The sequence below is a fragment of the Charadrius vociferus genome, unplaced genomic scaffold, assembly GCF_000708025.1.
Source record: "Charadrius vociferus isolate BGI_N301 unplaced genomic scaffold, ASM70802v2 scaffold407, whole genome shotgun sequence".
NCBI classification, from domain to species: Eukaryota; Metazoa; Chordata; class Aves; order Charadriiformes; family Charadriidae; genus Charadrius; species Charadrius vociferus.
Genome location: NW_009649852.1, coordinates 33,214 through 61,201, shown reverse-complemented (window position 1 = coordinate 61,201; position 27,988 = coordinate 33,214). Strand labels below are relative to the sequence as shown.

General features: G+C 49.0%; 1 protein-coding gene across 1 annotated transcript; it reads left to right on the top strand.

Moving 5' to 3' along the window:
* The first annotated feature begins 3,846 nt into the window (after positions 1-3,846).
* On the top strand, positions 3,847-27,102 carry MOGAT2 (monoacylglycerol O-acyltransferase 2). The gene is made up of 6 exons (XM_009890982.1): positions 3,847-3,940; positions 12,722-12,900; positions 23,337-23,541; positions 24,893-25,067; positions 25,225-25,424; positions 26,948-27,102. Exons 1-6 carry the CDS (start codon positions 3,847-3,849, stop codon positions 27,100-27,102), a joined length of 1,008 nt encoding a protein of 335 aa, XP_009889284.1.
* Positions 27,103-27,988: the final 886 nt, after the last annotated feature.

The following is a 27,988-nucleotide window of genomic DNA, read 5'->3' as shown; positions in this document are numbered from 1 at the left end:
CTTCTCCTGGCAGGGCAAAGCAGGACAGCTACGCAGTGTCCTGGCTTCCCGTACGTGCTATTGTGTTGCCCCTTGCCTGCGTCGCTTCAGGTCCTCCATGTTGGGCTTTCTCAGCTCTGAGCCCGGATCAGCGCCAGGTCTCCATGTGTGACCTGCTCCACTCGTGAAGCCTCATGGGCACGCCTCACCGTGCTGACTTGCAGAGCTCAGTGACTTGCAAAGCCTACAGCTTGGTGAGTCAGGGCTTTATGGGTTCCTCCTCGTACGCGGAGATGGACATTGATCAACTGAGTCGCAAGGGCCGCTGATAAAGGGATTACAGAGGACGAGCTATTGAGGGATTAAAGGAACTTAATGGTCCCAGACTAAATGCAAGCCAAAAGAGATGGGATAAATGACTATAAATACCTGAGAAGGAAAAAAACGAGGAGAATGTAGTTGGAGCTGTATCACGGGCCACGTGTGTGTGAGTGCCTGAGCATGTTAGCAAATGAGAACAAATGGTGAGAAACTTAACCAAAAATGTAGAAAAAATATTTTTAAAAGCCACAGAGGGGAGGATAAAGCAACAAGAGTAAATTAAACAGCAGCAAAATTTCCCAGGAGGTGCTAACATGGGACTTGTAGGGATTGCTAGTGATCAGCACTGGGTGGTCCCAGAGGTCCCTGCCATGCCTGCAATCACAGTTCACTGATGATCTCTCTCTGATGCTCCCAAGGAAAGCATCCAGCCTATCTTTCTCACAGCTGAAACCCGACTCAGCAAAGAGAACAAGAGAAGGAAAATGTAAAATTCACCAGAGAAACATGCAGCTGCAGGAGAAATTCGATGGGCCTTTTAGTAGGTAGGTCCTACCACGGAGAGATTCATCTAAGGGCCGATGAAGTTTTCTCCACTGTTATCATTGCTCTCAAATAGCAAATCATGACCCATGTCCAGACAGGGAGAGGTTGAATGGCTCGCTGAAAGTTACACAGAAAGCCTGGGAACAAATCTGGATCTTCTCATTTCCCAGGAGAAATCCTTCCCATCCCGTGTAGTCACTTCCGCCAGAGTGGGAAGATGGGGATGGTGATACTACAAGGACAGATGTGATGTGAGGTTATAGCATAGCTCCTTTCTAGAAGGAGGACACTGCAAAGTATGACGATTGCCCACAGACACAGCAGGATGATTCTTCATCTCTCCATTTCCAGCGCAGACCCATATGAAGTCACTGTAAAGCTAAAGTCCTTCTTCCAATTTTGACCTGATGGGTTTTATACCAGCCTAGCTCCATCACGAGGTTGTTTTCTGGTTTTGGTTATATTTCCTTCCAGTCCTCAAAGATGACCCTATGGCTATTAAGGGTTGTGAAGGACGTTCCAATAGTAGTAAGACCCTTTAGTAAGGATGGAGTTGACCATGATGAGACCCAGGACCTATCTGCAAAGCAGTGCCAGAACTGACAGATGTACCTTTTTTGACAGTCACCCACATCTTCAGTTCCCCTGCCAGAATGTAGATGGTGGCAGGAGGAGAAAGCAAGAGGAAAGGAGGAGAGCAGGACAAAGTGACTGGCAAAGAGCAAGGTGAAACCTTCAGAGATGGCTCCAAGTGTCTGTCTGAGGCTTGGGTGTAGTCTGAGGTGCTAAGATGGGCCAAAATTCTCTGATCCCTCTCTAATTTATGCAGATTTCAAAGCCCTCCATAAGTAGGTATTTTTCTCTCCTGATTTAAGGAAGTAGAAAGACAAAAAGCAAACGACATATCCACAGCAAAGCAGAACAAAAATATTTATTACCCAGCTAAGCCTTGCTTCACTCCTTGGTCAGCTCTTCCAAGGAGCTGAATTGTTCATAATAAACCCAGAACATGGACTTTTCCTTGTCGTAATAAACCACAAGCAAAGAGCTGGGACTCTTTGGAATACAATGACTTGGGGAACCAGCAATACAACCACTCCAAGGCTTACCCTGAAATTTCTGGGAGCAGAAAATGCTCCCCACATGTCTGGGTTTCCCCAGGGATCAAGTGTGACCCTTTGCACAAGTGAAAACCAACAGAGCTCGCTGGTACAATTGGGATCCTGTAAGGACAAGACTGCAGGATGGAAACCACCTTCCTTAAACACTGTCTGTGGACCAGGGATTTCCCTGCAAGGACTCTCCCCTCTTTGGTCCCACCATGCACCTCCCTGACCATGCCAGGGGTTGCACAGCCCAGGAAGACCAGGAGCCCTGGACCTGCAGATCTTCCCACAGCAATTTGGAAATTGCTGGTGGTTTCTCACCAGGAAACATCTCGTCTCCAGGCAACAAAGCTGAAAGAGTTAAAAGCCTCCTTTGCTTTCTCAAAGCAGACATTTGCAGCAGAAGACAAAGGATGGGGAGAGATGCAAGGGATATCTAAGCCAGTTTCAGCTCGATTAAAGCAACCACTGCCTTTAGGAAAGAGCCCTTGGGGTTTCACCAGAGCCCTGTTGTTTCCAGTGACTCGGGAAAATGGAGTCTAACAGACGTAAATTCCTCAAAGCCCGGTGTCTTCCTAGGGCCTGACAAAGAGGAGGGATTATTTTTCAGCTAACACCTCCGATTTGCTTTTGCCAAGGGTTGTTTTTTAGTTTTGTTCTGTAATTCTTGGCCGCGGTGAGCTTAGGGATTTGAAATGCCCCTTAGACAAGCAAGCGACGCCTTTGTATGCGCGCCGGAGCTTTAGCAGTGCATCGGCTTATTGTGTAATTCAGTCTGTTAGCGGTATTATTCTGTATCCTGGTTACAACGAGACCCTTGGTTTTCTCAGGCCTCTGATGAGATGATTTCTTTGTTTACCTGAGCAGCTTGTCAGTTCCCTGAGGATTTTTTCCCCCAAATTCCTGAATTTTTTTCCATCCAGTAAATTGCAGCTCTTTGCACGTGACTGGGAAGAACGTTCACACCGTGCACCTGCTTGGAGGTAGAAATGCAAAAAGGAGGTAGTATTTCCTTTCTCATTCACCCACATAAGCATGTGTAAGGACGCACATGGACACTTGTCTGCCCCATCCATCCATCCATCCATCCATCCATCTCCTGGCAGAGACATGAGGTACCCCCGTGCTTATCCATCTATCCATCCATCCATCCATCCATCCACCCATCCCTCCCTCCATCCATCCATCCCTCCCTCCTTCCATCCATCCATCCATCCATCTATCTCCTGGCAGAGGTGTGAGGTTGCCCATGTACACCCATGCCCATCCATCCATCCATCCATCCATCCATCCATCCATCCATCTCCTGGCACAGGCATGAGGGGGTACACGTGCTTTGTGTACCCCCGTGTTCAGCAGTGAAACACCCTTGCGCTCTTTGCCCACCTCCTGGGCTTGAGGCTGAAACCAAGCCACACCATATCACCTGCAAATCCAAGTGACCTGCCCACGCCTGTCCCTTCTGCTTGTCCCGTCCTGCCGTGCACAGGGTGGTTTGTAGGGGAATGGGGAAAATAAAGCCTGGCTCACACACACAGATTCCTCATCCTCTCTGTGAACATCTAAATATTGCAAAATTCAAAAGAGACAGGCACGTGAAGGCAGGACTGTGTTCTGAAGGGAGTTTACTTCCTAGATTTGGGTGGTAAAAGCATGAAATCCTCACCGTCTAACCATGCGGTGAGTCATGTTGGCATAAAGCTGGTGACACCTCCCGGCAGCGTCCCTCTCCTCCCCATACGGGAGGGTGGCTGTGGGCAGCCACCACCGCCACTGTACGTTGCACAATCCCTTATACTGTAAGACTGGGTAAATATTGACGGCGACTTTGCACTTTGCATTCGCCACTTGCGGAGCTTCCTTCTCCTTTCCAGACACACACGCAGAGCCCAAGATGAAGGTCGAATTTGCCCCGCTCTCCACACCACTGCAGAGGAGGCTTCAGACGGCATCGGTGGTTCAATGGGTCTTCAGCTTCCTAGGTCTAGGTAAGAGACATCTCTTTTTCCTTCTCTGAGAAGGCTTTTGCCCCAACTCCTTCTCTCCCTGACCCCAAGGAAGACCTGGGACTGAAGGTCTGGGACCGAAGGAAAGTGGCAGTAAAGGCGTCTTCTGGGAGCCTGCAGTGAATCCCAGGCCATGTGAGGACAAGCGATTCGGAGCAGATGTTGCACTTGCATGTCTCTGTTTGTCTCGCTGTATGAAGAGCAGTGTGGGAGGCTCTGTCTCACTAAAGCATTTTTTTTTCTTTTTTTTTTTTTTTTGTTTCTTCTCGTCACCCATTCTGAGCATGGTGGCACTAGGGAAGCGCATGGCTGGGTGTCTATGCTTGGGGACATCTACGGGTCTTACACAGCAGCTGTGTGGAGTTTCAGCTTCTCCGGCTCTTTATGTTCGGTGTTTTCCTGGTCTAAGGCAATGCTGTGCTCAGCGTTAGTCATGGAAAATGGCATTCCCATACCTGAGGGATGGTAGGATGGGAAGAGTGTGGGGGACTCTGCTTTGCAACCCTGGGAACAGACACTTCACTTTATACAGATGCCCCCTGCACATCCCAAAAAAGCATTTTTCCAGGAAAACTGGAACCCAGACAAATTCACTGTGGAGGACATCAAGTGCTGATAGAAATGGGAGACGTGCAGTTTTGGATAGGATGCACTTGGAAATGAGGAGATGGGAGACCCAGAGACAGAGTGCAAACTCTCTGGGGTGATTTACAGCCAAACTGGAAGATGACATCCCAGTTTCCCATTGTCATGCCAGTTCTTAATCTCAGATGGGATCTGCGTAAAACTGCTGCGTTATTGTGGCGGGGCAGTTGTTGACTGGTCCCAGTACACAGAGGTGGCAGATCTTTGTGTACATATGGGTCCTGGCAGACGAACATCTCCAAAACAATCCCTGCAGAGAAAGCATAGGCTGTGCTTCAGAGCCTCATTAAGTTTCTGAGACATCTCCATCCAAACTCGGCCACAGACCTGGGGCTGAATGGCCACTTCTGTGCCAGTATCTGAGGACTGGACCACTGGGCCATACTGGTCCAGACGGTGTAGCTGTTTCCATGCTTCTTGGCATAGGTTTGGTCCATGCTAAGCAACACTCTGCCAAACTACATGTTGGCACAGTCTGGGCACTGGCAGAGGCCAGGGACCATTGTTGGTAGCCAGGATGGGTAAGGTTGCCCTTTATTGGAAGAGAAGAGAATTAGCAACATGGACATGACTGGGCAATGCTGTTCAGGTGCTGGGTCAGAACATGGACTCTGCTGAGGTGCTTCAGAGAGGTGTAACCAGTGTGGCCCCTTGGGTTGCTCTGGGACAAGCTGGAGGACATCCCTTTTGAGATGGAGGGGAACTCCTGGTGTGGCAGCTGTCCACGGCCATTTCCTGCCCTGCCACAAAGCACAGTTACGGCATGGCAGAGTCCAGGGCACCTGGTGCCATCCCATACTTGTGTTGTAAACCTTGGGTTCTTCTAGTGCAGAAAAGATCCCAGCTGAGATCAACCTTCCCCTGCACACCAGAGACCACCTTGCAGGAGAAGACATGGGTTAACAGCATAGGCGAGGGGAGATCTGGGAAAAGCCATGCAACCTTGGACCTAACTGGCCAGACTGGGACATTGTGGGGTTCTCTGTAGCTCCCTCTCTGTCCCAACACCCCCAGATTTCCTTCCATGGTGGCTGGATGGGACGGGGCGCAGTAGAGATGTGGCTCTGATGTTAACAAGGAGTACACCACCACATCCCCACTCCTGGCATGGATGCAGATGGGGCTTATGGAGCTCTAATGGTGTTTACCAGCAAAACGTCTTGCAATGTGGGTTTGTCCCTTCTTGGTGTCGGTTTCTAGCTTGTTCTTGACTTTTCAGTGATGGCAACGACTGCTGGAGCCAGCAGAAAGCCAGAAAATGGGCAGGAGGGAGGAATTCTCCGCAGTCGGAGGGTAACGTGGAGCTGCTCGAAATGCAGGCTCTGCCTCCCATGGGGAAATACATCTTGCTCCGAACGAGGGGGAGACCCGAACGCACCCCTCCTCCGTTGCTGGCCTTCCAGAGATTACTGCCTTTCCCTGGAATGGTTTTACTTTGATTTTAGTTTTTTTTTGTGTGTGATACAATCTGAAACCAAAAACCAGTTAATAAATGCTATAAGAATGGCATTAGAAAGGTGATAACCAAACCTTGTGGAGAGATTCCAGCCAGTTTGATTCATTTTACAAAGTTTCTTTAAGCCTTGAGCTTCCCACCCAAAAGCTCCCGGTTTAACAACCGCGACAGCTTGATGCTAAGGCATACCCTCAGTTTCATCCCATGAGCTGCCAAATGCCCCGTGCTGCGCTCAGTTATAAACCTTGGGCACAGAAATCAGACCTCCTGTGGGCAGGATTTGGCCGCCCGCTGCTCCTTTCTCTCCGAGACAGGCTCATCCCGCTGCTGCCAGAAAAGGGCTCCTGAAAACACCCACCCGGCCGCTGCCAGGCGGTCGCACAGCCCCTCGGCTGGAGATGGAGATGCCGACCGCTGCCACTGTTGCCATGGTTGTGGGAATGCATCCCCTGAGAAGCCGAGCACCGGGCAAGGGGTTCATTCATCCTCCGTGGGGTGCTGGGTGAGCGCGGCAGCTCGAGCCTGGTGCTGGCAGGGAGCTCTGCAGCAGCGTCTCTCGCAACCGGCAGGCATTGTCCTCCTTTTTTGGGGATGCTCCTGACAAGGGCACGGAGACAAAAGGTGTCATTTGCTTCCAATGCTGACAGCTGCTGGAAGCAGACCGCACAGTGCAAGGATGGCATGCAGGGCATGGAGTGGGGACCCCATTGCTTCCCCACTACAGCATCCCAGTACTGACCAGTGTTCCCTCGTAATGCAGTGGAACCAGTGTTCTGCAGGGCACCGAAATCAGCAGACTGGTGCCCAGACCTGTGCACTGTTTCCCGCTGCCTCTCTCATTCCTGGTCTCCATGGACTTGGGCACGGGCATCCATCCAGACAGACCATGCAGAAGCATTAGTGTAGGGCTGAACCTGTGCAAACAAACCCAGGGCAGGGGCAGGAGACTTGTGCACGTTGCCTCTGCGGATCCAGCGTACGGCACCCAGCCTTTGAACCTTTTCAGTCACCAAGGTTGGCCCAAAGGGCACATGGTGCCAGCTTGAGCCAGGCCCCCTTGACAGCTGAGCGTAGTCCACAGCCTGGGACAGCCTGGCCAGGCCACCAGGCTTGGCTGTGTTGAGGGTACAGGTGGATGGAGAGCAGCCCTGAGGAGAAGGACGTGGGGGTGTTGGTTGATGAGAAGATCATCATGAGCCGGCAATGTGTGATCGCAGCCCAGAAAGACCGCGGCATCCCAGGCTGCATCCCCAGCAGCGTGGCCAGCAGGGCGAGGGGGGATTGTGCCCCTCTGCTGCGCTCTGCTCTGGGGAGACCCCCCTGCAGTGCTGCCTCCAGCTCGGGGGCCTCAGCACAGGAGAGACATGGACCTGGTGGAGCGGGGCCAGAGGAGGCCCCGGAGCTGCTGGGAGGGCTGGAGCCCCTCTGCTGGGAGGACAGGCTGGGAGAGTTGGGGGGGTTCAGCCTGGAGAAGAGAAGGCGAAAAAGGGGAGAGCTCAGAGCCTCTTCCAGTGCCTAAAGGGGCTCCAGGAGAGCTGGGGAGGGACTTTTTACAAGGGCATGTAGGGATAGGATGAGGGGGAATGTCTTCAAACTGGAAGAGGGGAGATTGAGGTGAGAGATGAGGAAGAAATTATTGACTGTGCGGGTGGTGAGCCCCTGGGGCAGGTGGCAGGGGGGTTGGACTAGGTGATCTTTAAGGTCCCTTCCAACTCTAACCATTCTATGAGTCTAATATCTGTGCAGGCTGTCACTGTCAGGGACCCTGTGCTGGCATTGGGGACCTCAGCAATGTGCATCTTGCAAACCCTCCTGAAAACTGCAATATGAGTCTGAATCACCCTGGGGCTGCTGCGACGCCAAAAATCTCTTTCCGTAGGCTGCTGTTTTCTCTGTTTCTGGCTGAATGAGTGAATGCTGGGTTAGCAGCACTGTTGGGTCCAGCAGCACCTTGATGGGGCATGGTCCCTGTTTGGACTTGTCCAGAAAATTCCTCTGTGTGCTTTGTAGCATGTGGCTCACTTGGAGCACATGGCATATACTTGTGTATTTTCTGTGATATGCCCATGTTTTCATCCAGGGGGCATATACGTGTGTATTTTCTGTGATATGCCCATGTTTTCATCCAGGGAGGGACTTGCAGCTCAAAACTTAATAACTATTTAACACAAGATACCCACCACCAAACACTTCATTTTTGCTCTGAGCTTCTTTGAGGGAGCCCAACCCAGGAAACCACTTGTCCTGTCTGGAGATCAAAGAAAGCCATCACATCCACACGGACGTGACTTGTGTTTGCTAACTCCCATATGGCCACGGAGATGTGAGGTGCAGGGTCCTGGATCATGAAGAACTGCTTCAGAAGCACTTCAGGTTGACAGGCTGGGTACAGATCTTGGTGGTCCTGCAGTCCAGGAATGTCCTACTACTGCTTCACCAAGAACCACACCTCACCACAGACAAACACAGACAAACCTCCCTGCATCTGGCCTGAGCAGAAACTGTGAGATTTAGGGTCTGTATGGATTTTTCTTTCTGGTCAAGGGCCCTTTGGTTTCGGTTTTAGTTTGAAACGGTCTCTCTTCACTTCCCATGACAGTGTAGACAGGGCAGCAGCTCATCTGAGCCCAGCCCAGGATTCTCTGGCCATTTTTAGATAACGGAACTGATGTGATTGCAAAGACATGCATGATGCCCTTAGACCTCCTCTTGCAGCCCATGGTGACGTCTGCCTTGAAAGGGCTCTGTATAAGGGCTTAAGCCATTATATAGCAATTTAGCACACGCAGTTGGACTACCTCGCAAGAGGGAGGAGATGAGCATCACGTTTTTTTGCAACCAGACCCCCAAACCTCCCTGTTCCTTCTAAGTATAAAACCACGGCTTGAGAGATTGCAGTCTGAGGCTGGGAACCAAGGGAATTATGAGGGCAGAAAGGTGGAAGGTAGATATTGTAGTGATGCTACAGCTGAATACTAAAGGCAATGCTCCCCTCCTTTCCCTTGAGAGTACTGTAAAGGCAGCAAGGGAGAGCCATCTTACAATCCCCTCTCATTGCCGTTTTTGTGTCTGATGTGCCTGCAGTCCCCATCCTCACCAGAAAGCTTGCTCCCATGGAGCCTTGACCAAGCCGGGTATTGGAACTAGATGGTCTTTAAGCTCCCTTCCAATCCAAACCATTCTATGATTCTAAGCTGGAGAGCTTGTCTGGATCTCCAGAGCCCTGACAGCCAATGGGGTTCAAAGACGGGTTTCTAATGAACCAGGGATTTGCCGATTTCTTCCCTTCCCCATCATAACACAGACTGTCATCTCTTCCAGCGACATTTCTGAGACCTGACAGCCCTTTGCAGGTTGTTTTGTGGGCACAGCGGGTTGTACGTAGGCTGGAGTTTGTCCCCAGGAGAGAGATATCTGCTGAGGTTCTCTGGCCAAGAGCCTAATGCCATGTTCATGATATCCTTTAAAGTGTTTGCCTGGCAGGTGGCCCAGAAAACGACAATTGTTTGTAGGAAAGCAGATGCTGAGGGAAATATGGCTCTCATCTGGGCAGAGGTGGTCCCCAGTCCAGGGAGGGACAGGCAAGAAACCCTCATCATTCCTCCTTTTCCTCTTGGGATTCCCCCAAGGGACGAAAGCAATGATTATGGGGAACAGCCTCAGAACAAGCCAATATTCCCATTTGCCGCTCATCCCTTCTGCCCTGTCCTGCGGAAAAGAAGCAGTAGGGGTGAGGAGGTGGCTTTGGGTTGTCCTTGCTGCTCTGCCTCTGGGAGCTGACCCATGGAGGAAGGGGAGTGTGTGTTCCCCTCCAGCATGGATTCGGGAGAGACTCAGGATTTGTAGGAACAGATCTTGCTTCCTGGTGCACAGTCCTTCCCTCCAGCCCTTAGCTCAAATGGATGCAGGATTTGGCCCTTTCTTGGGTGGGATGTTATTTTTCAGCGGCTTGGAGAACAGGGAGATTCTAAGATGCGAAGAGTCACACGGGTAACCTAAAAGAGGCCGGGTTGGTGCTGATGATGGGACCCTGGAGCCAGGCTGAAGAGCACAAAGTCCTGTGCAGTGGGGCTGGTGGTGGTGGACCCAGCCTGGGGACCTAATGTGATTTTTGGGAAGCAGCAATGCAGCCCTGTGGCACTGAGTGGCCCAGAAAGTCTCAGTGTCTAACCAATGGGATCGCACTGCCTCTGATATGTTTTCATTGAAGAGTTTGAGGACACGACACAGACGTCTGCAAGAAAGTTGGAAGGGGGACAGCAAGCTCCTTTGATCCAAGCAGCTATAGTGACTCCCCCTCACACTCCAGGCAGCTGTAGAGAATGTCCCTTCTCGCCAAAATAAAGCCCATAAATAATCATGTGTCTGCCGAAGGTTGGGACTGGTTTGGATGCAGACAGTAGGATTTAACTGTACATTTTCTGGAACTTTCCTGTCTCTTTGGTCCCATCCACAGCAACTTTTAGAGGGAGAATCCATGCTGGGACTCAAATGTGCTCCTTTCCCAGAGCAACCAGGACACTGTAAGGTTTTACAAGCACCAAAGGCAAATATCTTAAGACTGAGTGAAGGTCATTGTGTGCAAATTCTGCCCCCCCCCCCAAAAAAAAAAGTTGAATTGCAAATGAATCGAGGCAGAAATTAATAATTATATAATTGCAAGATAAAGCCTCACTTGAATGATAAGTGCGTGGATTTGGACCAGAACAACTCCTTCATTTTGCAGAAGGTACTTTGAGCTTTGCACGGTATGATAAAAAGAGAATTAGGCGTTGCATGGTTTTGCAGCAGACCTGGTGACCTGGCTTCCAGGAGCAGTAAAATTGCAACCTCCGTGTTGTTCCTCAAGCAGTGTTTATGTGTCATGTGGACCCTGGAGCTCCATTTTGTGCTGTACGCTATTTTTCCCAAGAGTTATAATAAAGACTGCGTCTGCAGCACTTGAAAGGAGCAGCACCAGGTACGAGCAGTGGTTTGTTCTGACCTGGAGGATGCATCGCAGGGTAGACCTGTTGCTCTGCAGAGAGATGCACTGTTTCCCCATGCACTCTATTAGTGCCTGCCCAGGCGCCTGATGCAGTGTCTTTACCTATATGAGGACAGAAGATCCCATTTCAGCTTTTAAGGAGATTTAGGATCCTGCTAGATTATTGCTTTTTTTTTCTTTTTTCCCTCATCAGAATTATCAGTACCATCACGCCAGTGTTTTAAAAAGGGGCAGGGATTTATTTTCACACGCAAAGCCCTGGGATCAGAGTGGCTTATCACAAAAAAAAACAAAAAAACCCAAACAACCCTACAAACCAGACCTACTTATTTATCCTTGAGTAAAAGCAAACATGAGGTACAGGAGGTCTTAAATGAGGACTTCTCTGATAGGCTTTAGCTGAGATGAATTGGAGAGGGCAGGTGCCAGGTGATGCCGAAAAATGTAAATCCAGTTCTCAGAGGATGGAGGGCATGGATACACCTATCTCACAGCTGAAGCTGAACAGGACATCTCCATCCCTGTGTCCCTCAGCTCTGGGTGCCGGATGAAGACCCAAAGAAGAACAAAATATATAGCTCACCATACATGAGCTGGGGAAGGCAAAGAGCTTGGATGAATGGGGTTGTTTTTCAGCTCAGATTCCCCCTTCCCAGACAACACCAAGGCTTCCAGAGGGACAGATGGAGAGGACACAGCTCTTCCCAGGCTCTTTTTAGGGCATCTGCTTTACCAGGTGGCAGCTTGGTGGCCATCAGTGCTTCCCAGTCTCTGTGCAGACAGACAGTGTTGGGCTTGGGTGGGATTTGATGTACCAAGTGATGCTTGTTTGCACACAGACTTTTCCTCTCTTGTTCCCATGACAAAACACAGGGCATGAGGGAGGTGGGAGGTAGAGGGCAAAGCTGAGCACTGACTGGAAGCAGCTCAGAAAAGTCTTTAATGACTTGGGAAAGTCCCAAGTCATTAATGTCTTAGAGAATGAAATAGAGCATTCTTATAAAATCTGTGATGACACCGAGTTGAAACGACTGAAAATCCTCCAGAAGCCAGCACTAAAGTGAACCTGAGAAGTGGAGGAAAAGGTCCAAAATCAATAAGAAAAAACTCAATAAAGACTAAAATCTTATCTATGGGAAGATAAAAAATTAAAAATCCAAGACACAATTAAAATGGGGAATCGATAGCTCCGGACAAAGCTATTGGGAACTGTACAGACAGGGCATAGTGCCCCATTTTGCTGCTGTTGCAAAATACCAGATGTCATCAGGGAGTTTTGGGGTAAAACACAGGCGTTATCATTGCAGATGTTAGACTGACTCCAGAGAAAAGCCAGACAGCAAAGGGATAGAGATCTGATTCATGAGGACCCTCTGGATGCAGTGAGGTCCATCAGTCTTGTGAGAAGAGGGGAACGTGGTGGCCTTTGGAGAAATAGGTGGTTGCTGCAAGGATGGTGCTTGGTTGCTCTCCAGGTTCCTGAGGCACAGAGGAAAGAAATCACCTCTTTTCATGAAAGGTGCCTTCACATTGATACAATTAATTCAGCAATAAGCCCAGTGAAGGCTTGAGCTCCATCCCAGGTCCAAAAAGACAGAGTCCCTTCAAGTGAACCATTCCTCTCCCAGTGCCCACCTAACCCAACTGCCAACTCACTGTCTGGCTTTTCTCTCAGCACAGTGCTGCACAGCTGCCTTCATCGCCCTCTTCTTCACCCGTTTTTGGCTGATCAGTGCCCTCTACGCTGCATGGTGGTTCATAGACAGGGAAAAACCCAGCAAGGGCGGGAGGCGGATCAATGCCCTCCGGAACAGCATCGTCTGGAGGTACATGAGGGACTATTTCCCCATCACGGTAAGTGCCACTGATCCCATCGGCTCTTAGGAGATTCAGGGACCTCCTTAGTGTTTGGAGGCAGTCTGGGGCCAGTGGTTGTGGCATGGGGTGTGCTTGGAGGTCAATGTTCAAGGCTTGGGGCAGAATTGTGTTCCCAGCTCTCAGACTACTGCAAAACCCAGAAAAAAAATAGACCACCATTTTCACAACCACATCCTTTAATCATCTGACTTTTACCCACCCATTTAACCTCACTGAATTCCAGAAATTAGGGAGATCTCCCCTTGCTTGTTTCCCTTGTGCATATTGTGACACGTGCTCTTGAGGTTTACCAGCATTTACCCAGTGGACACAGGGTCAAGTTTTGACCAAAATCCAAGAGGTCCTGGTGCCCTGCAAGGTCAGCATCCCCTTCTGCTGGATGGGTAAAGCTGGGTGGGCACTGGGCAGTCTCACAGAGTTGCTTTTCCCCTGACAGGGACTTCTGTGACATTTCCACATTTACTTTAATGTATGTGGCAAGCCTTTGACCTTAATCTTTAGGTGGTATCCCTGTGGCATGGCATGAACGCATAGACCAGCATGAGGTCCTGCCTCAGAACCATCACAAGTCAGAACAAATCTGAGCAATGCAGCAGAAGAGTTCATTGGGCTGTGCAAGGCACTGAGTTTCTAGGGTAAAACAAGCTACAGGAGTTTGTAAGATAATTACTTTAATGAAACATCACCTGTTGAAGGAACTCAGATGGGATGTGCACCTCTGGTTAGAGATAGCTATGAAACATCACCTGTTGAAGGAACTCACATGAGCACATGATGTGCACATCTGGTTAGAGATAGCCTGGAGTCAGGAGCTGGGTGCTGCAGTCAAGGTAAAACGAAGTGGGGAGCCCAAACAGCCAAAGGGCTCATCAGGCAACAAAAGTGCTGGCTGAGAGTCCATCTGCATAGAGTAGGGCCTGGGATAAGGATTAGGGGGAGATGGAGCAAAGAGAGGGCCAGAGATGACATGGCCAAGGTCACCAATCAACCAGAAGTAAGAGCTAGCTCTTTTGAATCTCAGCCGCACAATTCAACCATAAAACATGAGGTTTCTCTCTTCATTTTATCAGGGAGTAAAAAACAACACACATCCCCAGTATAATACACACAAAATTTTCAAGGTCCTGGAGTGCAGCCTGCAAGATTAGTGTGAAAGAAGATTAATTTAGGGCAGAAGTCAGGGCTGGGCAAAAAATGAGAAGATGAGGTCTGTCTGGATCTCTCCTTCCATATGTGAGTGGATCGGCCACAACTCAGTACAATATTGATCCTAATGCTGCAGGTAAAGAGGGGTTTTGACAAGCCACAACCTGGTTACACAGAGAGCAAATGTCACTCCTCTTTGTCAGAGTAGAAACGTCACTTGCTATCAAGGCAAAGTGCATCCAGAAGAGCAACACCATGGATATACTTAAATCTGCCTGTAAAAGCACCACGTCCAGGATACTCCAAAAGCAAATGTTGCACAAAGAAAATTGAAGCTTTTTTATTTCCCCTTGATTTCCCCTACCTTTATTTCAATTTTCATCTCATCCCCTATATGCCTCTTGGGATAAGGTGAAGGAGCAAAGGGCAGTGTTGTCTGTGACCTTGTGTGGTTAGTGGCATACAGCATTGTGCAAGCTGGGATTGCCTCTCACCGGACCTGGGTGCAACTAGTAGAGAGATGATCTTCAAGGTCCTTTCCAACCTAAACCATTCTATGATTCTATGATTCCATGATTCTATGATCTTACCTATACTTGTATTATAACAACTCAGATGGGCACATCTGTCCCTAAAACGATGGTGCCTAAAATGTGTCTTCTGATGTCACAACATCCCCTTTTGCAGGCCACAACTCAGTACAGTATTGATCCTAATGCTGCAGGTAAAGAGGGGTTTTGACAAGCCACAACCTGGTTACACAGAGAGCAAATGTCACTCCTCTTTGTCAGAGTAGAAACGTCACTTGCTATCAAGGCAAAGTGCATCCAGAAGAGCAACACCATGGATATACTTAAATCTGCCTGTAAAAGCACCACGTCCAGGATACTCCAAAAGCAAATGTTGCACAAAGAAAATTGAAGCTTTTTTATTTCCCCTTGATTTCCCCTACCTTTATTTCAATTTTCATCTCATCCCCTATATGCCTCTTGGGATAAGGTGAAGGAGCAAAGGGTAGTGTTGTCTGTGACCTTGTCTGGTTAGTGGCGTACAGCACTGTGCAAGCTGGGATTGCCTCTCACCAGACCTGGGTGCAACAGGGGGGTAAACAGATGTGTGGGATTGAACCAGAGCATCACCCTCCCTTTCCACTGCTGTAGACAATTCAAGCAAATCCACTCAATTTTGTGCTGGGAGCTGGCACATGCTAGCCAAAATTCCCATGTCTCAGCTGGCTGAACTGCAACTCCAAGTTACCTGTCTACAAGACCATCCATCAGAGTAAGTCTACCTTGCGTGCGTCCTACTGCCATTCAGTTTCTTTGCTCAAAGTCATGCAGAAACTGATGCTGAGGACCTGCAGAGAGTCATTTTATTGCTGATCTCAGAGTTTAACTTGTGATTTAGGGGCTTCTGGATGAGATTGAAAGCACAGTCCCTAAAAGTATATCATAGTCTTCTGGGGAGGAATGGGAGCATGTCCCAGGAAAGCTTGTGCTGAGTATTACCATATAGCACAGGTAATATTTTATGATGTTTAATAGGAAACACCAAGTGGGTTCCCAAGAAATTATTCTCAAGGTTGCCTTTGAAAATGCTAGACTTGCCATGAGCTATTTATGTGGCTGTAATCATTACATGCAATGTATATTCTGTAAATTATTTTTGGCCATAAGCTGCTGCTTGGCCAGTGTTGGACCAACCTCTCTGCTAAAACTTAGCTGCCAGCGGCACCTCTTCTCCTGTCCCTTTGTAAGGCCATGCAAAACCCCCTCCTGAACACCGCACGGCATTGTCCATCTGTCCTTCCCTCACTGGGTGCTACCGCCAGGCAGGGAGGACCTGGCTGGATGACCAGTAAGACCAGTAGAGGGAGCATGGCTACTGGGGTTTGGCTGCAGCTCACCGGGTGAAGGCAGGGAGGGTTCCGGGGAGCCTTTCTCCCCACTGGTCTGGGAGAAGGCAGACGGGGGTCTGCAAAAGGACAGCAGAAAACAAAAACGTGATAGAAAGGATATTATAACCAAGCGATCACATAACGTTATTTCCTTAAAACATTTTCTCAGTTTTCTACACCTCCACTTAAGGACTTTCTAAGGCAGAATATAGCATTTTACAGCCCTTGCTGAATGCAGCCGCTACCTGTTGCCACTACGAGAGCATGGAAAAAAATTTAGCATCCCCAACATCCCGTAGCAAGGAAGTCCCCGGGTGAACCACTCAGTGTGAAGATGTCCCTGCTCGTTTCACTGGAAACTCCCTGGTTAGCCCAAGCTAACCCCATCCCACCTACCCATGCCACTCCTGCTTTTACCCTCTGTTATATCCCCCATCCGCCAATCTTTTTTCCCCACCTAAAAACCCCAAATATGTTTGCTTCCTTGCATGGAAGGCATTTAATTTCATACTGCTGAGCACCAGCTGATTTGTTCCTAGCAGCATGGGAGATAAGGGTTGTAAATATTGCTTTTGTCATCCCATGTGCTGCTCTCACGAGGAGCTGAGCTGAGCTGAGCTGTTGGTCTGAGCGCGCACATCTGGATGCTCCCACGGACTTCTCACTGGCCCAAAACCCCAGCCAGAACCGGGGCACATGGGGAGTGGGATTTGGGGAGACGGACGGGTGGGTACCCAGCACCCCGGGCCGTATTTGTGTGTTGATTGAGTTCGTTCAACCCTGGAGGATTAGTCATTCTGGGAAGATTAAATGTGGCTCCTAATCCCCCCAGATCCCGGCAGCAACCTCAGCACCGGTGTTTGGAGGCAGAGCTGCCTGCTATTTTATTTTAGGAAGTGGCTTTAAATGCCGCCTTTAAAGGATCCCTGGGTGTGTTTGCTGTCATGGAAGCAAAGAGAGGTTGGGATGAGCATCTGTTTTCCAGGGATGCAGGCAGATTTGCTGCAGCGAGTGGCCAGTGTGTGGGAGCGTGCCGGCTCCAAGCCGTGCCTGCACAGAGCGTGCAAGGAGCACCCTCTGCCGATACCACCCTTGCACAAGCCCTGCTTTGCTGCTCAGGTTATTTCCCCTTGCAGCTAGCTGTATTTTAGTTAGGGGTTTGGGAGTTATGGGGTCAGGCAGGACCTGGATGAGTCTGGGTGATTTTAAACGAGGGATGAGAAAAAAGCACTGAGAATCCAAGGGGGAGTCCAGTGCATTGCCCAGGAAAGTTATTTCTTCTTCACCCCTCTGTATTTTAACCCTGTTCTTGTCCTTTTTTATACACCCTTATGATAGGCCTGTAATACATGGCTGAGCTCAGCTGGGGAAATATACCAAAAGTGGGGAAAATATACCAAAGAGTGCAAAATGAATCTGTTTGGGGCAGGCTATAGTTGAACAGACACCCAGTGATGCCTGCTGTGGGTTGATGTTGCCTCCAGAGAGATTTTTGGATACCTTGGACTGCTCTACCTATGCTATGTTCAATAAGAAGTCAATCATCTCTCCATCGCTGATGGAGACCCTTATCTCTGTTTGCACAGTCCCTTCCCCATCATTTATCAGCGTGGCATCTTTATTATGAAGGATACACACAGCATTACAGTAAAAACCAAATTTCTCCATCACACAGCGAAACGAATACACATCTTCACTGCTTCTTCCCCCACTGCCTCATCCCCTCCTGCCAGTCACCAACCTCCCCCATACAGCCAAGGTGCTTTGGTAGCCTCAGCTGAGGAGCACCGTGGATATGCAGGAGGTGAGGACAGGGGTAAAATGGGGAAAGCGTAAGCTTGAAGATGGATCTCTACCATAATCCTCAAAACCAAGTCACCCTCTCTCTTGCTGACTATAAATTGGGGCTGGATGCTTGGCTTAGACAAGGCATTTCACCTTTAGATCACACAACTTGGGTTATGAGTTAAATCTAGCAGCTAGAAGCTAAAATTAAAGTCTTAGAGGGACAAATCTTGACTTCAAGTGCTGCCATCATTCAGAGTAACCCCAGCAGGCACCACCTTACCAGCTTTATTCAGGGCAGCCTGAAAAGTGCCTGCTGTGTGGAGAAGGTCCCTGTGGTCTTCTCTGCACAGTTTTTCCTCTTGTGAAGAATCACATAACATTTCTTACCAGTCTTGGGGTTATCTAAGTGCCAGTTAGACCTTATTATCTACAGCAACTATCAGAGTCATTGTGCTTGGGGATTTGCTGGCCTTATTGTTTTTCTGATAGCGTAACTAAAATGAGTTACTGGAGAATAAGTTGACCCTTAGGACCTGTGACTTGGGATGGTTCCATCCCATAGCTCATTCATTCGCACAATTGCATAAACCATGACGGGGGTTATTTGAGTGTGTTGCGGTTCCGGGGAAGGACAAGGCGCTGCAGAGAGGGCACAGCCCAAGTTCGCATGAACCAAGGCCTGCCAGGAACGTTTTCTTTTTTTTTTTTATTCATAGAAGAATGGTATTATTTGTAACTGTGGATTTTGTGTCGTGGCCCATGACGTTAAACATCATTTCTGATTTCCAGCAGTCTTGGCCGTTCACTTTGCTTCCTTCTGTTTGCTGCAGGAGAGAAGAAGGATTGTTAGGGAATAAGCAAGACATGGTCAAATGGCTCAAAACCACCTCTCTTTCCTTTTCCGAGGATCTTTTCTGTCCCATGTCTTGGCCCCCTCTTCTCTGCCCTCGGGTGACCTTAAGTAAGAGAAATACCACTGCTGAAGTCAGGTCCACTGGAGAATTGTGTCCCACCATCTGCACTGTCAAGCAACATGCTAAGCCACTGGATAAGGGAGGTCCTACGAGATCCCAAGAGCAGTGTCACACAAGAACAATGGAAGACATGGGCATCGGAGGTTGGAACTCGATGATCTTTAAGGTCCTTTCCAACCTAAACCATTCTATGATTTTGGAGCTGCTATCCCTATCCAGCTTCGGGAGTGAGGGTGATGAAGTCCCATCCTAACTGAATTTAAGCCCACCTGGCTGGTCAGACTCCCCGACACTTGCTGCAAACACAGATCTGACCTGGCATTGTGGCACCTGGAGAAAACCCCAGTGCCCAAAGCCCTCTTTCTCCAGCTGTCCCTCTCAGACTCACACCATTGCTGGGACCTGAAACCCATCTTCCTCGGCAGCTGCTGGCAGTACTCAGATATTTGCCCTTCCATTGGTCTCCCATTCAGATACCCTTGGATAGGCTACATGCTTCTCTTTGCCTTGGCACAATTTCTTCTTCTTTGGATCTGGCTGGGTTTCTGGATTTCTCTGCTGGGTTTTATACTGCAGGGAACCTGGCTGTATGTTTCATCCTGCCAGAGATGCTCTTTGGAGGTGCCAGGGTGGGCAGCAAGGGACCCGAGGATTTCCTTAGGACAAAGTTGAAAGAAGGTTTATCCTACTTAAGAGCAGATTAATGAACATAACATCCTGGGAAACAGAGGCTGGGGCCAGAGAAGGATAGAAATACAATAGTAATTCAATTTGGGAGACTTTAAATGAAGAAGGCACAAGCTTGCTGACCAGCTTACAATTCTGCTGTAAATCTGACCACATCCTCCTCTGCTCTGAGAATGGCTGTGGGGGTGATGCCATGCACAGACTCCCTGTCTCCCATCACATGTTCATCCACCCCTCAGGATGCAATGTCACAGCATGTCAGTGCTCTCCCTGACTGCATGGCCCCCGGCACGGCAAGCACCATTCAGTGCTCATGCTCGTCTCAACTTGACTTGATCTAATTCCTCACTTAACGACTTTTTAATCCCTCCAGCCCTGCTGGCTGGGGGCCTGGGTATCACTTCATCTCCAGGGCATGCTGGAGCACCCAGCCCTCCAACCTTTTGGACTCAGGGAGAATTTTACTTTCCTCCAGCATCAATGCACCAGCCTTACACTGGGAACGTCCCATCCTCCCTCTTCCCATGGTTTGGTGCAGGACTGTCCAGTCCGTAGGGGTCAACCAGGAAACCCCAGCCACATCTCGAGGGGTGAATTAAAGCAGCCTTGTTAAAACCCTCCTGAACTCCTGTGCTGATACCGTCACTCAAAATCCCTAATTCCAATTTCCTTAATTCAACTCCAAAATGAATTTAAAAAAAAAAAAAAAAACAACAAACAAAACCAAGCCAAAACAAAACAAATACCAAACGAAGGCCACTTTAATTCCAGCTAAGAGTATCTACTTGGGATGTTAATACGGTTTAACTAATCCAGTTTAAAATTAATTTGGATTAATTTATTTGAGATCCTTGCCGGTACATGGGCTCTCACCAGAGCTCCTGAAAGTCTGTGTATGCATTTCCCTAACACGGCTGAGAGTGCATGGAGCAGGTCACACCACATCCTTGCAGGAGCCGGGGAAACTGAGGCAGGGTTTCACCCATGTCTTGGACCCACCTGTGAGTAGACAGAGTAAAGGGGGTTTTCTGCTACAGAGTAATCACTGTGAGCGCTGAACAACTGTAGCTGCCAAAATATTTCTCCATGAAGGAGAAGCATAAAGAGACCTCATCCTCCAAAACACAAATTTAAGTTCATTTGTTGGGAAGGCCAAGATTGCCCCAGATCTGGGATCTGGAAGACCTCATCATACTTTTGACAAGGGGTCATTACCACTGTCAGCAGCTAAGAAACAAGCCAGCATCCCAACCACACCAAGGGGAAGCTGAGAGAAGCCAGCAAACCCACAGCTCAGTTTGGAGAGCACAACCCTGAGCCGGTAACAGCTCTTTGCCTTTGGACCGTAGGTCATACACATTAATCTGGCATCCCTCAGACCTCTGAGATGAGGAACTGCTCTTGTCTTACCAAGAAAACCTCGAGACAAGCACTTGTCTGAGATGTTTACGCACAGACCGGCTTGGCTGGACCCTTAAGTCCTTTGACAATGATTAAAGGTTCAACTCACCCTGAAAGAGAAGAGCAGCAGATGCCATCCGGTGGGTGTGGAAACGACAACCCGGCCAAGGCAGGAGGGAGGAGAATCCCACCCCTCTGCACCTCAACCCCATCCCCTTTAAAGCAGTCGGGGCTGGAGCGGAGGCGAAAGCTGGGCTGTGCGGTGTCAGGTATTAACTTTCCTGGCAGCTTGGGAACAGCCTGTCGCGCAGAGATCGACCTCTGACAGGAGGAGGGGGAAGAAGCAAATAAACAGCGGGAACAACCCAGATGAGAGGATCGAGTTTCTGTGTTAAAGGGTTTCCAGAAGGAGAAGGGTGGTTTAGAGTCCAGGGACCTGACCTGCGGCGTAAGAGATTTTGCCCAAGTCTCTGATACTGATTTCCTTCTCGGTATTGTACAAGATCTTTGGTTTCTCTGTAAGTTCTGGCCAAATTGTCCCAATGTGAGCAGACACTGACAAAATGGGGACCTCCTCTCTCCTCTTTTGCTTATGGAGCCCAGTCTACAAAGCTGAAAGAGGTGAATAATTCAACTAAGTCACTTTTGCTGGGGTGAGGCAGCAGCTGGATGTCTCCTAGGGAGGGTTTTTAAGGATGTGTGGTGACTTAGCACAGGTGAACTCTCATATTGAAGCAGTTTTCACAGCTCAGCAGACAACCTGAATTTGGCTCTTCGTTAGCAAAGAAGATGGTGTGACCTTGGGATGCAGCCAAGCTGTCACACACACCTCCCCCCTTCTTGCCGCTCCCCCCACACAGATGGAGATTTAGCGGTTTCCAACACACCCAAGCATCTCGCCTCCCTGCTTATATATCACGCAGAGATGAAAGGCTGTTTGGGAGCCAAAGATGAATGCAGGAAACATTGATGCAAGCTGAGATTACTCAAAAATGAGCAAATGGTGGCGGGGGCCATGGGCACTTAGTAATTCAGCCATCTGCCCCTCTTCCTGCCTAGGCACCTCCGCACCCGGGCAGCGGTGGGACTCTTGTTTGTCCGTTCCCCTCATTAGGAGCAGGCGCTTGAATGGGCACATGTGTACAGTCAACAGTGCCTTAGGACAGATGGAAAATTAGCCATGATGTTAAGAAAGTAAAATACACCCTTGTGATTAACCGACGGTTCTGGCTGCTTCTGGGAAAACACACGCACCATTAGCTGCTCCCCGAGTGCGGATGGGACCAGGGTGCTCGGAGGGATGATGCACTAAAACACACAGGGTTTTGGTTCATCTTGAGCACAAGTGCCTTTGAGCTGTTTGGAAAGTCATAGTGGCTCTGTGATCACTAACCTTGGAAAGGTTCATCCTTCCCCTGGTGCTGTGAGCATCTTCGGTACCCACAGAAAAGGTGCTGAGGCATCAGCGTTCAGTTTTGATTGCATCTACCTGGCTTATGCATGTGCTGGCTGATGTTGGCATGGCGGGGTCTTCTTCGGTGGCATAGATGGAGGGTGGGTTTGTCACACCAGCCCCTCTCCTCTGGCAGTCCATAACAAGTGTAACCCACAGAGTCCAAACCATGGTTGTCTCTTATCTCCCTTTAGTCATCCCCTCTTCTGCTGTGGTGCCCGTTTTCCCATGTAGCATCTCCCAGGCTCCAAACCCACTTTCCAACTGTCCAAGTATCTCAGCTAGCTGCTCAGCCGGCCCTCAAGGGCTGGCCATGTGCTGCACTGTATCTGTAAGCCCTGCTGTCCATCTCTAAAGGCTGGGCATGGCCATTCCCCATTCCCTCTACCTGCTCAAATTGCAGCAACTTTGGGCAGATGTCCATCGCTCTTTGATGGACTCATGGATTACCTGGGCCCCTAACACAGGCACAAGGGGATGGGTTCTTGCAGGGTTTCCCCAATGGAATGAAACCCATCAGCTTCCTCTCTTCAAGATGATCCTTGAATCACCTGACATGTACTTCAGGACAGGACAAACCTTAGGTCCACACTGTGCTGTTGAGGGAGGTGTCCCTGAGCCAGACAGCAGCTTTACGTGGATCATTACTGGAGCGGTTCTGCACTCCCTTTGCTGTTCTGGTTGTGGGGTGAAGGTGGGGAAAAATAATCAGCCTTTTCTCACTTTTTAGCTTTTTTCCACATAGTAGAAAATCTACTGGAGGACATTTTAAACAATGTAGGTTCCCGTCAGTGTCTAGGCCAGCTCAAGGCAACATGAGGAACTGTGCCATTGGAAATGGCATATTGGGCCTATGGATGGGAGGAGATGGAAATACAGGCAATGAAACACACCTCAGTGAAAAACAATCAAGTTGTTCCAGGTGGCCTTTTCCAACAGAAGGCACGGTGGGTGGTAGGGACCCCCCTCCAGGAATCTCCTATCTGCTCTCCAAAGCCAGTTCTCCACCCCCCCAAGGTGACAGCACTGACTCATGGACCCTTTTTGGCTCTATCCCTGTATCTAGCTGGTGAAGACGGCAGAGCTGGACCCTAGGCAGAACTACCTGATGGGATTTCATCCCCACGGTGTCCTGGCAGCAGGTGCCTTTATCAATTTCTGCACGGAGGCATCTGGCTTTTCCACGCTTTTCCCAGGCATCACCCCACACCTGATGATGCTCTCCCTGTGGTTTCGCATCCCCTTCTTGAGGGACTACCTGATGAGCGGAGGTAAGCAGGGTGGCGGCACAGGCAAATGGTGGGAGGCATGGACACAGTCACCAGAGGTGGCACCCAAAAACCCTCTGAAGGTAAAAATTGCCCTCCTAGACGTTATCTCTGTTGTTCAACCTCATAGAGCTCCCTCTGAGCTCAGGGCATCACTGTGCCAGGTACAGAGCAAGTTGTGAGCAGAACTGCTGAGACCAGCAGGGCAGGGTGGTCCCATATTTCTTTCTTTCCATGCAAACAACATTCAGGTTTGAAATAGGGGTTGCCCGTAAAAGAAGAAGAAAACCTATTTTTCCAAAGCTGCTGCATCCAGGGAGAGAGGATGCAAACAGCAGCTCACACTGTTGCAATACCCCGTGGCAACAGAGGAAGAAAAAATGAAAAGGAATAGGTAAAAAAATAAGTGGAGAGAGAGGAAAGGGAGTCTGGAAAGATTTTTGGAGGCTGACAGGAGGTGGCCTTCATCTCTCACCGGTGAGCTTGGGGAACGGCCACTTCTCCATCCGAATGGGCTCACGTTGTGGGCAGGATTCAGTAGACTAAACATAGGCATCCGGCTCTGTCTGAGATGCCCCAGGACGCTCATCACCCTGTTTTCCATGTAAACTCTGGCTCCCCTTGCTGAAAAAATATTTACACGGAGAGTGAGGAATCATAACAGTGAGATAGGAGAGAGTTATGACCCAGGCAAAAGAAGGTTTAATCACTGTAATGTGGGAGTTTGGTGCGTAGCTCATTTTCAGGTCGATTGAATCCATTTGACAAAGAGGTTTTAATTTGCAAATGATTTCAGCCCCTGAAACAAAGGTTTTTTTTAAAAAAACATCAAAACAATCTTGCTTTATCATTTCTGAATTCAAGATTTCTAACTTTTGCAAGTAATCGACATCAAGGGACCAAATTCTGCATTAAATTCCACTTTAAACTAGCAGCATCCATTGAAATCTGTGTGTGTTTTGACCTAAAGGAAATGTTTCACTGACTTTAGAATGATGCAAGATTGGACACGGTTTCATGTGACAACAAACCGAAAGACATTTTCCCTGGGCCTCAAGTGCAGCTAGTTCTCAGCTTACTTTTTTCCTGCTTTTTTCCCCATTTTGCACTTCTGGGCCAGACAGCAAAGGGATAATTGTATATTCACACAGCAGAGCTTTCATCACATACAGTGCATGTGATTTCCAGCACCTTTCAGGGGAGCTGGGCTGAGATTGCCAAAGTGTAGGAAAACTCTGAAAATCAAGCATCTAGCACCCCTCCAGAGCTGGATAATGGGGAAAAAAGGTACAGAGCAAACCATGGTCGTGTGGGTTTTACAGATGATCATTTTTTCTACCTCTCTGCCTTCCAGGACTTGTCTCCTCCGACAAGGAGAGCGCGTCCTATGTGCTGCAGAAACCGGAGGGTGGGAACATGTTGGCCATCATCGTCGGTGGGGCGCAGGAGGCCCTGGATGCCCGGCCAGGATCCTGCACCTTGCTGCTGAAGAACAGAAAGGGATTTGTCCGCCTGGCCATCCAGCATGGGTGATGCAGGGGATGGGGTCAAGGGGCATTCGGGGAGGGATGCTCTGGTCTGTGGTTGATTAATGGGGTTTTCCTGCTGCTTTTGGAGAGGGGAGAGAAGGTGTTTTGGGGTGGGCTTTGTTAACCATGCCCCTAAATTGGGTTTGGCTCCCCACAGCACCCCGCTGGTCCCCATCTTTTCCTTTGGGGAGAATGACCTCTTCGAGCAAGTGAGGAACCCCAAGGGCTCCTGGCTGAGGCAGCTCCAACACCGGCTCCAGCAGATCATGGGCATCTCCCTTCCCCTCTTCCACGCGCGAGGCATCTTCCAGTACAGCTTTGGGCTGGTACCCTACCGCCGGCCCATCTACACTGTGGGTAAGTCCTTCCTTGGCACATCATCACAATGCTGGCCACACTCAGCCTGGCCAAAGGGGGACCAGGGACAGTCCCTCAGCTGTGTCATCCTCCTTCTGGGCTGAAGCATCATGCCAGAGAGCATGAGCTGTGGTGGGCTAGAAAGGTATTGGCAAAGGAACATGCCCAACTGCTCCCGTGTTGCATTTGTTTGGGACTCTGGTTTGGTGTTATGACAGAGCCCAGGTCACCTGGGCTGTGCTGGGAAAGCTCCAGAGCAAACATGGCCATCCCATCACCCCTGTGGGATGCAGCAAACCCCAACCCCACTGCAACCTGGTGATACGAACCACTACAATAACATTGGGTTAAACTTCTTCCAAGCCAACTTTACACACACAAGTAGGACAATACCTAAGCAGTTTGCAGGTTTGCTCAGTGTCCCATGCAGACACAGCTGCAAACCTCAACTTTTTTGCAAGTGAACAAGGCAAACAGTTTTGGCCGGAGACCATGCCCACGGGAGACCAAATTTCAATAAAGTCTTTGGTTTTGAAGAAGTTTTGCCTGTTATCAACACCTCCACGCTTGGCCCACCAGCACGGCTGATGCTTTCTGAATTAGTCTAATTAAAGAGGCTGTATGGAAAGGTCAGAGCTCGCCCCACTGATTCGGTTTGACAGCCAGCAATTACTTGTAATTGTTTTACAACCTGTTTGGATTGTCTCAATGGGTTTACGAGCTGTTCAGTATCACAAGGGCTCTTCATTAGTCCGATGAGGAGAAGCGTTACATGATGATGAAATTCTCCACCACTTGGCAAACTCAATTTGAGTAAGAAACCAGAGCAAGAGGGGTCTCTCATGGACTTCCCTGTCCCCTGCAGGCACCCAATCCTGCTGCTGGAGGCTCTGGGAGATGGGAAAGGACTTCTTCTAATTCTGGGAATCAAATTAATTAGATTTGCCCTTGAAAAAAAGCAAGATTTTCTAAAGATATGTGGGTACTTGGTGCCTAATAAAAATCAAATGTTTCACAGAAGCTTTAATCTGAACAAAGTGGAAGCACCCAATCGCTAGTGTATTTAGATAGTCTTGGGCTCCCCCATGCCTCAGTTTCCCCATTTGCAACGCGTATTTCCCAAGGCCATGTGGGAATGGCTTGGAAAGCCCAACCCAAATATTAGGATGTTGTTGTCTTTACCTGTAGCACATCTGAGATGTTAGGAGCAGCTGTAGGGACTGCACTGGGATGCAGTACTTTTTACTTCAAAGAGCTACACAGAGGGTCTTTGGCATCAACCAACTTTGCAGATGGGGAAACAGGGGCAAGGAGAGATGTGACCTTGGAGACTAACAGCAGGGCCAGGATCTGAACCTCCCTCTCCCTACCTCCTTTGTTGACCTACCTGTGACCTATGACTGGTCATATCGATCCATCCACCACATCCTTGGAGAGGTGGACCCCAGCTCTGGGCCAAGATGTGCAAAGTATCCAGAGGGACCTCACACTGGCTCCTCCTAACACCTGTGCTTGTTTTCCAGTTGGGAAGCCAATTCCAGTGCAGAGGAAGAAAAGACCGTCCGAGGAAGAAGTTGATCAAGTACATCAGAAATACCTAAACGAATTGTGCAAGCTCTTTGAGGAGCACAAAGCTAAATATAACATCCCAGAAGACAGACACCTGGAATTTATATAGAACTCATCAAGCAAGGTGAAACCATGGAGCTCAAGCTTCAAGTTTCCCCCTGTCTTTCACAACCTCAACTTAGTCACAGTTAACATATGGTCTTTACAGTGTAGGGAGAAGATTTTCCCAACATTTGCATGGGTGTAGGGCCAGAGTTTTCATTTTTTCTCCCTGTAGGACACATAAAAAGTATAAAGAAGAAGAAGAAGGCAATTCCATCTATGGTCAGCACTACTGAAACTCCACAGTAGAAAACTCACACTCCCAGTCTGGCTTGGAGGTTAGTTTTTCAAGATATTTCCAGGCAGAGATGAATTATTGAAAGTTTCCTTTACATTATTTTCATTCAGAAAAGGGATGATGAGCCATAATTTCTGCTGGATGCATACAGTTTTTTTTTAAAAATGTAATCTGTCTAGATCAACAAACGATCATTGTTTGCTTGGTGTTCTTCATGTCTTTAATTGCTCTGGGTTCTTTTCTCCTCACCTGAAACACAGTTTATCAGAAAGGTCATACTCCCAGCACAGTGCCGGGCACCCTTAGTAGCAACACGATGCCATGCAAAAGAAATAAAACTTTTATACAGGGCAAGGGCTCATCCAGAGGATTCACCCTACCTGGGCCCTGGGAGCCCTGCTTATAATTTTATTAATTTAACCCCAGACACCCTTGCATGAGAATGCAAGGACTAGCCACCAGCTAGATGGGAGAAGAAGTGGTTTGGGACAGGAAACGTGGCTCCTAAAGCCACGTTTGGCAGGCGATCAAGGCTTTAAATAGCTGCTTCTTCCTGATATCCAGAACTTTGTTAAACTCTGCACTTAATGGGATTTCGCAACATGGAAGTTTTAGGTGGCAGGAAGCCATCTGCTCAGATCAGCTTTACATCGCC